At 43.9% G+C, this 12,949-nt stretch overlaps 1 protein-coding gene across 3 annotated transcripts in view; it reads right to left on the bottom strand.

Annotated features, from left to right (window-relative positions):
• The window catches only part of AFG2A (AFG2 AAA ATPase homolog A), a 208,668-nt gene that overhangs the window by 34,780 nt on the left and 160,939 nt on the right, over positions 1-12,949 (bottom strand). For 2 of the 3 annotated variants that reach the window (XR_008730645.1, XM_055700731.1), the window contains one exon: positions 9,731-9,895. Coding sequence is in view for 2 of the 3 variants with exons in the window: in XM_055700731.1 (XP_055556706.1) it covers positions 9,731-9,895 (165 nt within the window). In the remaining variant the exon portion in view is untranslated. Of the gene's footprint in view, positions 1-9,730; positions 9,896-12,949 lie in introns of those variants that run through there. The other variant, XM_055700734.1, reaches the window with a different exon arrangement.

Genomic DNA, 12,949 nt, shown 5'->3' with positions numbered 1-12,949 from the left:
AGTACTACCCTTATTTTTGGAGGACTGGTTCTGTTAAGGATGGAAAATAAATTTTACTGCAGAAGTGGGCAGCCCTCTGCAGCTCTCCTGGCCAAGCTGATGCCTGAGATTATGCCTCAGTGCTACCTCCATGTGAAACTCTTGAAATTCTCAGCATATGCAAGCGGAAAATGTATATACACGAAAAGGTAAATTGAACACTGAGGTTTGAGAGTCAGACGTCATATACTATTAAAAGTAATCATAACAGGCACTTAAGCCAGTCAGACACATGCTAATCTTAATTGCATGAGAAATGCCAACGGATGTGTAAGGATATTTACTTCTTTTCCTGTTCATGAAAGAAGTGGATACAAATCAGCAGTCTCACAGAAAGTGAAACAAAAAAAGCCTTTGGACTTAACTTTTGCTAATGTACCTAAGAAATATGCAGTATTTACAGCAACTTGTATACGTTGAAGTTAGTGTATAAAAGTCATGGACTGGGAATTAATTCTTTATGAAGTGTAATGACTTTTTGGTGACTTTCTCTAATTTGTATGCCTTGTCTTTAGGACTAGAGTTGAGTCAAACTCAAAGCCGCAAGCTCACTTCTAACTGTATACCCTGTGACACGCCATAACTTATAAGATCAAGTGCCAGCACCACAGGTTTAAATCAGAAAAATAGGTCAGTGTGAGGAGTAAGTGCTTAATTTTTTTTCTTTTCCTTTTTTTTTAACATAAAAGCAAATTGTGTCACTCTGAACTGATATAGGCATTTGCATTATGTAAATGAAAATACTTCAAAAGGCAGAAAAAACAACATTTAAATTCCTTTCTGATCACTGCACATGCAGGTTTTACTTTGAGCATTACAGATCTCTGTTTGTGATCATTTGTATACTGAAAGTGTGTGCTTTAAGACATTGGAGAATAATCCCTGCTGTCTCATTTAAAAAAAAAAAGAAAAAAAGAATGAATTAAATTAAAAGTTGCTAGAAATAACTCACAGGCAAAAAATAAAACTAAAAGAAAACAATAGCAGTAGCCTAAAAAGACATATTTTTTCCTTCAGGAATGAATTCCCATCTGCTTTTAAAGAGCAACATGTTTTTCCATTGCTGGGAATTACAGCCAAAACCAGGACAACAAAGCAGCAAAGCCACAGGCAAGAGCAGAAGGCAAGTGAAGCTGGCTGACGGAGTATCAGTCTAGGTCCCTCTTTTACAAGCCTGTGTTTCGGTGACAGCTCAACAGTCCCCTGCTGTGTTGGCAACACACTCCCCTCTGCCACCGTCGACAAAGGAGAGCTCCTGGTAACTCCGCCACATGCAAGGTGGCGTGGAAAAGGGAAGGCAAGGGCAGGGGAGGGAGGCAAACAGCACAGTCAGTGCTGCCGGTAAACACGGGCATCTCCCACGCCTCAGCTGGTTTGGTGGAACTAGAGCTGTTTTATACAAGCCCATCGGAAGCCAGCAGCCCTGTCGGCAGAGGATTGCTTACCCCTAGCATAAGTGATGCTCCTGTCACAGGTTCTTTCTCCTACCAGGCACGCAACGAGAAACAACCCTTCAAAGGCACAGGAAGGGCAAAAACAAACACATGAGCTCATTTACAGAACCTGGGCAGACAATACCATTAAAATAGCTAATGAAGACATAGAAAGGAAGAAAAAAACACAACACTGAAATTAGCAGTAGGGTTCCAGCACCCTAACTGTTTCTGCATTTAAAGAATCCAAATGTTCAGCTCTTTGGGCTGTGTGCAGGAAGAAAATCTCAAACTTGAGCAGCAGGCTAAATTTCATAACTCAGTGCTGTTCGGTGCTCCCTTGGGGGCTCATTCAAATTCCCTCTGGCATTTTCCCCAAGTTCCTCTGAGGATCACTGTTCTTTGAGTTACTTAGGAAGCAGTTTCAACTGTATCCTCCTGAGCTGTTAATGGGTCTGACCTTTTTGGAGACCCTGATGTCCCCTCAGCCAGATGCATTAAATCTCCTCTGCTTGATTAAACTATTAGCAAATCATTATCTCACTGAAGGATAAAATGTTCTTTCCCAGATAAGCTAGCCATGCATAGATTTCAGTGGAAACACTCTCCTGTATACCAAAGATTTTTTTTTTTTTTTTTTTTGCATAAACATGCTAATTGCCTGCCATATTTTATATACTCATAGGGTAAATGCATACAGTACTTTATCAGGTCTCAGCTGAGACAAGACATGATGAAAATCAGCCCACTTAGGCAACAAGGCCACCACCCCATTTCTGAAAAATGCACGAGAGGAACTGGATCTTTCTAAATGAGTAGAAAAAGGAGATCGGGCAGAGGCAGTGCAATGCCACACTCTTTCAGTTCAGCATCACCATGTCAGTGAGTGACTACCCAGACACTCGTGCTGCCCTTGTACCCGATCTGCCCAAGCACATTCTGCACGTACGAGGCTCTTGTGAGACCAGCAGTAAGCAAAATCCCATGGGAAGTCCTCTGTAGTTAGTTATTTCCTTTCCAGTGATTCATCCCGTTTATCCCAAACATTGACTTTCGGAAAACATTCTGGATGCCAGGTATTTCCTCACCTTCCAGCCACCTGTGCCAAACACATCCTTAGCACTGATAAACGTGTGTAGGAAGGTGGTGATCCCATATTACCCATACTGGATGAAGGCTGAGTCTCTTTTCCTCACCCACCCACACAAAAATGTTCACTTTTCAATGAGTGATATAAATTAATGGATCCTATGCCTCATTCCAAGGGAAACTTCAGAGGTTCATCTGAGGCCCTAATCTTGCTGCATTTCAATTCGATGGCGTTCCTCACTTTGAAAACTGCATTTCACTGTAATCCCGTATCCTGGCATGAAGCTAAGCAGAACTCCTTCAGAAGAAAAGGCCACCCAGCAGAGTCAGGCCAGAGTAATTCAGCCACAGATGCTTTAACTACCAAAGTGTATTTTCAAATCACATATTTCTGATGAGACACATGCTTGTTTTTTGGTTGGTTTTTTTTTGGTGGTATCTTAGAAGTTCAAAATCTGAGGGCCAAGTCCCAAGGCATGATGCGCTGAGCGTCTTCCAACACCTGTTGAATTCAGTGAGAATTAAACGTATTCTGCCTCTAACATAACTAAGCACAAAAAGAACAAACGTGGTCACATTTAAAAATCAAAACCATGAGCTTTAGCCAGGACATGATTCGAAGTGTCTGCTGGGTTGGTTTGGGTTTTTCCCCGTACAGAAACTTCACTCTTTTTTTGATACCTTCAACTCCCAAAAGCCCGTGTCTCATTTTAGACTATTATACAGGATTTGATCCATTGCCTTTTAAAAATGTTAAGCAGAAAGTCTTTTCCTGTAACTTTGGAAGGTATTTTCCTTCACGGAAAACTAGGTGTAAAGAAGACAGTACATCCTAATTTGTCAGATGTCCTTTTTTCCTCTATATCTAAGCCCTCTCCCAACGTTACTGTAGATGCTCACCAGTGAAAAGCCAAATTTTTCCCAACCTCTTAAAAAACTGTTTACCCTCCTGTGCACCTACAATGGTGCATCCTCACTTCTTCTGTAGCTGGTAACTTCCTCTATAAGAGGGGAAAATGGGGAGGTTTTGGTTGTTTGGGGTGTTTTATTATTAAAGTATATAGTTTAAATACGTCACTATCTGGTAAACAGGAACATGCATGTTTTGGAATACGTATTTTAAGAGTCAAAGACTTTAGCTGATTTGAGCTAGTGTGCTGCTGCTGCAAAGATACTTTTTGGCATCAAATACACTGTCGTTTGAGCCAGAGCAAACCTTCATTGGCTTGGTTTTTTTTCCCTTCATTCTCTGTGTTCCCATTGAGAGTTATTGCAAAGTGAGAAAGATATTTTTTACATTAACTATTTACTTCAGCTAAGAACCAGTGAAAGATTTACAGGTTCCCAGATTCCCGCTTTACTATTGTGTCCTGTAAACATGGAAACTGAGAATACTATAGAAACAATGCCAGTCTTCACTTTCACCATGACCTGCTTTCCAATTTAAAAGCAGTCATTCCCATTAGCTTACTTTTATAAGCACACTTGTCTTAAGAATATTGTCATCATATCCTGAATGTTTAATTTTTTATTACTTCTAACCAACTTCAAACTCAAAACAACTCAACACTTGGTTTCAGTTTCTGTCTAAAACCTCTCTCTCTGTGCTACTGCCTTCTAAACTGTAACAAAAGCATAATCTGACTGGGGCTCAGGCAATAACAGAAGCTCTCTCACTCTACTAGGTTCTTCCTTTTTATCACCTACCTTCTGGCACAAAATATTTCTACAGTGGAGAAACACTGTCTTCTTCACTTGCTTGTCCGTTTTCACAGAGCAGACTCCAAGGATATGAAGACAGACACACTCCTTCCACTTCACAGGTCTAACAAAGACATGTCTTTGCATTTATAAAGGTGACGCATCCTTCCTCTAGGTCAAGTCATAGTTCAGCTACAACCTTTCCTCCTTTCTGTTTGAGACAATGTATAACTTAAAAATTACAACACAAGCAATTTACTATCAGATACTCTCCACACGATTTTGTTCTTACTTGCACTAGAAAGTGCATTGAGACTATTGGTGTTTTCTGTTACAACAGCGAGCAGTCAATAATTATGAAAAACCTAATCTGAACCACAAACTAAAGAAGTAGAGTACCTGAATTTGTGGAAGGCCATCTTTCCTAAAGCAAGCTGGCTGTAGCTGCATCGTGAAAGCAAGCAAATGAGATCCAAAGAACTCATGCTGTTTGCAGTTTCAAACACTGCTTTTAAATACTTCTGTGGTTGGATCTTAAATTAATCATACTTTATAGCAAGCACAGTGAGAAATCACACAGATAGAATCATAGAATCGTTTAGGTTGGAAAAGACCCTTAAGATTGAGTCCAACTATTAACCCATGGCTGCCAAGCCCACCACTACACCATGTCCCTAAGTGCCACATTTACGCATTTTTTAAACACCTCCAGGGATGGTGGTTCCACCACCTCCCTGGGCAGCCTGGTCCAGTGCTTGACCACCCTTTCAGTGAAGAAGTTTTTCCTGACACCCAACCTAAACCTCCCCTGGCGCAACTTGAGGCCGTTTCCCTTTGTCCCGTCACTTGTTATCTGGGGGAAGAGACCGACACCCCCCTGCCCACAGCCCCTGTCAGGCAGCTGCAGGGAGCGATCAGGCCCCCCCCGAGCCCCCTCCTCTCCAGGCTGAGCCCCCCCAGGTCCCTCAGCCGCCCCTCACCAGCCCCGTGCCCCAGCCCCTGCCCCAGCCCCTGCCCGGCTCTGGCCACGCTCCAGCCCCTCCATGTCCCTCCTGCAGTGAGGGGCCCAAACCCCAACACAGGGTTCCAGGGGCGGCCTCGCCGGCGCCGGGCACAGGGGGACGGGCGCTGCCCTGCTCCTGCTGGCCATGCCATTTCAGATGCAAGCCGGGATGCTGCCGGCCGCCTTGGCCACCTGGGCACACCGCTGGCTCATGTCCAGCCGGCTGTTGACCGGCACCCCCAGGTCCTTTCCCACCCGGCAGCTTTCCAGCCGCTCTGCCCCAAGCCCGTAGTGTTGTGTGGGGGTGTTGTGACCCAAGGGCAGGACCCGGCACTTCTCCTTGCTGGAGCTCATGCAGTCGGCCTTGGCCCATGGGTCCAGCCTGTCCGGACCCCTCTGCAGAGCCTTCCTGCCCTCCAGCAGATCCCCAGCTTGGTGGTGTCTGCAAGCTGACTGAGGGTGTCAAGTAGGACCTGCCTTTCATAACCCAATGCCGGCTGGGCCCGATCCCCCTGTTGTCATGTGCCATGTGCCACATGATGTCACTCAGGATGATCTGCTCCATAACCTTCCCTGGCACTGATGTCACGCTGACAGGCCTGTAGGACCTTGGATCCTCTTTCCTGCCCTTCTTGAGGATGGGCATCACATTTGCTAACTTCCCACCAGCTGGCACCTCCCCCGTTAGCCAGGACTGCTGCTAAACGGTGGAAAGGGGGTCTGTGGGCACTCCCACAGCTCCCTCAGTACCCTCCAGCAGATCCCCTCTGGCCCCATAGACTTGTGCATGTCTAAGTGGTGTAGCAGGTCGCTAACCATTTCCCCTTGGATTATGGAGGCTTCGTTCTGTACCCGTCCCTGGCTTCTGGCCCAGGCTGCTGGGTACCTGGTGATCAACTGGTCTTACTATTAAAGACTGAGGCAAAGAAGGCATTAAGTAGCTCAGCCTTTTCCTCAACCTTTGTCACTACGTTTCTCTCCACATCCAATAAAGGATATAACTTCTCAGCATTAAGTATAACACTGAAAATGCTCTAGGAAAAAGCTATGATTAAACTGAACAATCTTTGAGTGAAGACATCCTAATTACATAAAACCATGGGGAAAAAAAAATCACTGGTTTTATAAAAGTTGGTTCTCCTGCCATTTTGCCCAAAATAAAATCCAGGAACACTAGAATACATCTTTATAAAAGTTTCAGTGCAGCATGACACTTGTTCTGTTAACTATTTTTATTACTTTTAAGGACTAGAGACTTCTCAGTGCCTACCAGTGCTCCTCACTAATGCTACAGCACCTGGAGGTGCCGGCGAGGCCAGCTTTGCAGCATAGCACAGCACAGCCTCCTGCCGAACCACGCCAGGTGTCAGCTGCCTGGGTATGGCCTTCAGTAGAAATTTGCTAGAAAAATAAAGCTGGGGACAAAGACCAGAGCAGTTCTGACTGCTCTTCCACCACACCGGTGAAACCTGTCGGCCTGCGTGCAAGGCCCAAAGAGACATACAGTTACTGCAGAGCTGTCCTTGCAGCAACCAGACCGACCCCGTGCACAGCTCACTCACACCACTCGGCTAAAAAGAGTTTGAGGGGGTCCTGGGAAAAGGCAGATGTCTTCAGGGCAGAGATGGAGCCAAAGAAGTTGCCTTAGAGGGAGGAGGGAATGATCCTTGGTGTCATCAGCTCTGAGGCCAAACCTTGCTATTTAGAAACTTCTAAACCACCATTTTCTTACTTTTCTGGTTTAGAGATACTGAAGTATCCCTGACGAAGAGCCTCAAGCACTGCTGCAGAGCACTACTTCACAAGGGCCTGAAAATGAAAATCAAACTCAAACTCAAACCCAAATATTTCTAGAAAGCTGAGGCTTTGTTTGACCTAAACTATTTGCATAATAAAAGCTAATTATACAGACATTGCTCCTTTAACGCACTTTTTTTTGTACATTACACTTCACTTACACGTGAGAGAAGGAAATTGTAATTCACCCTCATAAATTATCTTCCATATTCTCTCACGTGAAACAGTGGGAGGAAATCAGCCTATTTCGCTATCTTGATATATCTTTAAAGGTACTCGTTAACAGAAACATACATCCAGCAGGTGAATAAAGATTACTGGTCATAAGGGATGACAGGCAAAAATACACAACTATCTGATCTGAAAAAGGCCAGGCTGGAAGCCAGCTGCATACTGAACTATCCACTCTACTTGCTGTTTATTCAGCTCATGTCGGGATGATTCAACGCATCTTTACACACAACTCATACTATTCATACAACATCTTCTAGTCACAAAACCAAGCATTTTCCATTTCTTTTTCTAAACAAAGGATAGAACATTGAAACGGGAACTTGCCATTCAACAGCGGAAACTATTTGTAAAGCTGGGAAGCTGGAGACACTAGGAAGAAAAGGCTTTAATGAAACTGGCCACTGTGCGTGCCAACTGTCAAGACTTTTTATATATTCTTCCAAGGAACACTGACTGAGGCTTTTTCTGTATTTACTCTTTACATCCCCGTTATTATAATTCTTTGAATGATGCAAAGAACAAAATTAATGAGAAATGCTGTATTAGAAACAGGCAGACTTTTTTCCCTCTGCAACTAATCTGTAGCTGCACTCAGTGACCCATTAACTTATTTTTGGTTCTGTACAAAGCCAGCACCAAGACATTTGTGACTCATTATCAACTAGGCACAGGAATTCACCACTAGAGCCTCAGCTGATCCAGATCCAAAGGAAATCCCCATATGCTTGGAATTTCTGTAATACAAGCATTATAGTTGTTGCCTGGTAAGAAGAGAGTTTCCATACACAACAGAGGATATGTTTATATTTATGTTTTTGGAGGCTTGTAACTCAGCCAGAGGCAGATATATTTTCCCATGGCAGCAAAAGTCATAGCACTGACATCCAGGTAAAAACATAGTACAGTTTCAAGTTGCTACTCCAAAGCGTGGAGACAGCCGAGCTGCGATAGTTTTCCAGACCAACATATAAGCCTGCAATCCTTCTTATTATTGCCTTTTTCTCATTATGAGATCCCACATTCCGTGGCAAAAAGATGTGTTACACAAAACAGCTTTGCTCACTATGCAGCTTTCATTCATTCGTTCCCAGAGCACAGTTTGTCCTGTGCCATAGAGGAGGAAACTTACTGTGGGTTTGACTTTGGTGTCCGTCATGACACAGCATCGTGGAATGAGCCTGGAGGTTAGCCCAGCCACCGCTGCTGCGGATGGCAAGGTCTGACCCCCTCCCCCAGACATGGAGCACTCACAGCAGTGCCCTCACCAGCCCGAGGTTACTAGTAGGCAATGCAGCGTTTTACAACACACCAGCACTTACGTGATAGCTGAATGAGCAAAAGTCCTGCCTGAGAGCACATCCAATGACCCGCCAGCTGAGAAGGGCCTTCAGCAATATAGGAATACACACATACTCCACAGTCACCCTCGCTTTTGGACCAAGACAAAACTTTAGCTTACTTCCCTGCCTTTGTAAACAGCACAAAGGAAGATGGGGGAGCCAAGGCAGGCACATCACGTTTTCCACTCTGCTATGGAAAAACTAGAAGGTGACTATTTAATTAAAGATGGTGTGATAATGCATACACTAGGACAGGCTATGGTGAGGTGGAAATTTTAATTTTGGTATTTCAAATCTTTTAAGAGCTTGAATTGGCAACTTTAATAACTCTGAATTTTTGAAGTCATACAATTACTTTCAATTAATCAAAATGAGGAAAGAATGAAATATCCTTTCACAACACACTGACATGAATAATATTCAGGGAGCAAAGTGTTGACCACTAGCATAGCAATGCATATTATAACTGCCAGGCAGCAGCATCTGAGAAAGTTCTTGCTTCTATGAAGGACAGGAAATAACTGACTGATGTCCACTGTCAGAAGCTGACTAACTAATAGCAAGGAGCTATAACAATAAGTGCTGCTGTGGGGTCTCGATTATACAGAATATGAAAATACAAGCTTCAAAGTGACCAGTGACTCCCTTGCAATTCCCCTACACTGTCTCATAACTCTGTCTCTCCTCCCTCCATCTGAGGCTCTGAGTCACAATCCTAAATGCAAAAGATCCTCATGGATGTGGGGAGACCCAGGTGAACTGTCTGAACAGTCTGGGGACACTTGCCCCCATCTCTCTCCACTCCTCCTGGCAGTGCACCCTTAATGAGGCCACCCATGATTGTACTAAGGCTCATGCTGGTAAAGAACCTTGCTCTGGCGATATTCCTCGGACGGACATCTTGAAAGAAAAATGCCCCAGACTGTATCATGTTTTCTGTGCAGAAACACAAAATCTCAAACGTTCCCTTTTGTAATTCCCACCACCACTTTGAGAAGACTCGAGGGATGATATCCGGGTGATACTTGATTTCAATTTTAAAAACACGGTTTTGTGCACTGACTCTGTGGCCATTACAATTCAGGAAGTTTTACCTCTGCTCCTGAGTACTTCTGTGTGTGCTCAATAAGCTCTGCTAAGCAGACTTCATCACTGACTGGCATGGACTGAAAATGAAGTTTGAAAATCTCCCCACGAGTGGCTGCGTCTGGCAATGGCACGTAGATAATTCTGTCTATTCGTCCTGGTCTCAGCAAGGCCTGCAATGAAAGCATCACAGGAAAAGTTATAACACATGACGCATCACATCAAGAAAGTAAAAACCACAACTCAATGAAAAGCAACAGTGCCACCAAATACCCAACAATTTCAGCAAAAGCAAGATTCTGCAAAGGAACAATCAAGCTATGTGCAAGAGGTGTTATTCTCCTACGTTAGAATGGATCAGTCACTGAAAAAACAGTAAGGCTACGCAGCTTGTGAAATACCAGTTTATGGAAAAAAGGAATCATAAAGGAACCACAGTCATTTTCCTAAAATAATAATTTTAGGCTTGTTGCAAGGTGTGCTGGAATGTTAGGACTTGGCAGAAGGACAAGTGACAATGGACACATCCCATGTTCAGATCTTCAATCAAGACAAGTGGAGAACAAAAGTTTTTTGAAGTGAAGCTTACATTCTGGATTCATGTTGCTTTATCCCAAATTATTAGAGCCACACACACTTACAGAAGAGCAGATTACTTGGACAGTTTTAAATGCAAAATAAGGTAACAACAGACAGAGGCCAGTGATGCTCAGCTTCAAAGAGAGAGAGGAAAAAACACAGACCCGCAAAAGCGCTATAGTTAATACATTTTAGCATTAGCTTTGAACTGTTGGAAAAAATCTTGGTTTTTGCTTCTCTTGTGCCACAAGACAATTGAAAATGCAATACATGAATACAGTTACAAGCTAAGGCCCCAGCTTTGCAGTTTCATACACGGATATTGGCCCTTGCACTTTGGTTTCCCAGGGTTACTCAGATTATATATACACTGGGGAGCTGGGAGGATGACAGCAAACTCTGGGCAGCAGCAACAGACAACATGCGAGGGGACAACAAAAGGGCAGCGTGGACAGTTCAGAGCGGACGGGAGTGGAAAAAAATCTCAAGAAGAGATTCTCAGAAGAGAAGCGCAGGTCGTCAGGGAGCCAGGGGAAGCTCTGTCCTTGGGGATTTTGCAGCTCGACGAGATAAATCCAAGTCCTCCCTGATCTGGTGCTGGTGATAGTCCTGCCTTGTGCTGGAGGGGGACCGCAGGGCCTCTGGAAGCCCCCCCCCCCAGCACTTCTGTGACTCTATGCTTTCCGGATGGGGTCAAAAAGTAAACATTAACTATATATAAAACAATTGTATCTGACACATAGGAGAAGCCAAGTTCTTAAATTTATGAGAAGAGAGGAAGCTCATTTCCCTATATTTGCAAAAATCTCCAAGATTTTTTGAAAACCATCTACAATAAAAAAATTAAAAACCCTCCCAGCCTTTCTTACTTGACATTTGAAAAAGAACCAAAACCCTGTACAGAGTGAATGCAGATAAATAGTATTTAAACTATTTCTTAAAAACTGAACACAGTTTATAAGAACCAGCATGTAACCTAAATTGTTTCTATGCTATGGTTCTCCCTTGGGCAGAGTAGTTTGAGTTCCAGATGACTAGAGATATTGCATGGCTGTCCTGGGCTGTCAGCCAATAAGTCTTTTCCCAGCCTGATCATGTCAGTGAAAGTCATGCTGAAAAAATAGTAGGAAAGAGCTTTCCTTCCTGCACAGCATTGATCAAGTTAACACCCTTCCTAGAGTTTCTTTAAAAAGACTGTTGTGGTGCTTCAGAGTGGAAAAATGTATCCTGAATGTTAAGAGATGTCTTGTTATTTTTAAAACAGAGTAAGAAAACACTCAGCAGAAAGTGCACAGCACTGCAGTGTTGCATCAGGCTATGTAAGGCTATAACAACGCTGCACTTCAAAGACTAAAGGTCCATACCCAGCCCGGTACCCTGTCCCTGGCAGTGGTTAATGCAGCATCCCAACAACTAAGAGCTAGAAGCAAGCCATCCACTGGTATCTCCTCAGTAGACCATGGTACTTTTCACAATACTCTTGATAGATTCACCAAAGAACTCCACTCACTGATGATAATTCAACCAGTGTGTAATTCAGTGTCTAAATCATGTGTGTATAAGGATGTTGCCATTTTTTGCCAACACACTTGAAAGAGAAATTTGCATGTTTCAAGACTAGGCTTGGAGGGAGAGGAATTACACTGCAATTGTGTTCTGCATGCTCTTAAGGAAATGCCCATAGCCAATTCTATTATTTAGAAGAAACAAGAGATGTTCACATGAGTACAGTGGTATGCCTCTTTTAAATCAAGGCAGGTTTAACCAGGACACCTAGATAATTAGAACATTTTCTAGAGCCAGCTTAGCTCGTGCTGATGAATGACCACGGCTGTTGTGCAAGTGGGACGGGAAAAATGCTTGATGCCAATCAGCTGGGAACAAGCACTCCATTGCGTTGCATTGGCTTTCAGTTCTGAGATAAAGTCTTCGAACACGACTGAGCATCACACTCACAAAGCACAACTGCAGATGTAAAAGAGTGAATGTATTTATTTTTTTTTGCTCAGTTACTAAAAATTGTATTTCCTCCAGTTTGTCTCAAATGCTTTGTGTTTTATATATAGTCGTAGTTGGAGGCCCAAGCTTTAAACACACTATCATTTCTTTTTGCTACAGTCAGGCCTAGGGACCTTATCCAAGATGGCCAGATGTGCTGGGAACCGTACAAAAAAAGCACAAGTCAGTCAGTCTCTGCAGCACTTGCTGCTTAAATAGACATAGACAAAAAGGAGAGGAGAGAAATAATTCCGTAACCTCACTTGAGAGAAGAGTCAAATCCCCCTCCAAATCCTTTTCTCTGGAGAGAAAAGCAGGTTAAAGTGAGAGCTGGGCTCCACCAGCCCTCCTGACAGTCCAGCCAGATGGGAAACGTGGTGACCCTGGGAGACCCTGGGCACAGCCTGACTGCTCCTCACTCTGCTGTCACCACCCTTTGTCCCTTTGGCAAGCTGCCGGCCTCCTTCCCTCTACGGTCCTGAGGAACTAAAAGCAGAGGGAGAGGGTGAGGAAGGGGCCTGCCTTGACCCATCCTGCATTACTGGAGGGTAAATCCCCAGTGAGGGGCTGTAGGTGGGCTTCAGAGCTGCTCTGCTGCCTGCTGGTCTGAAAGCAATTGCACAGCAATGACAAGTCAAGGCCGTTCTTGT

The sequence above is a fragment of the Falco cherrug genome, chromosome 1 (assembly GCF_023634085.1).
Source record: "Falco cherrug isolate bFalChe1 chromosome 1, bFalChe1.pri, whole genome shotgun sequence".
Taxonomy (NCBI): Eukaryota; Metazoa; Chordata; class Aves; order Falconiformes; family Falconidae; genus Falco; species Falco cherrug.
The sequence above is the reverse complement of the archived record's forward strand: the minus strand, read 5'-3'. Positions and strand labels throughout refer to the sequence as shown.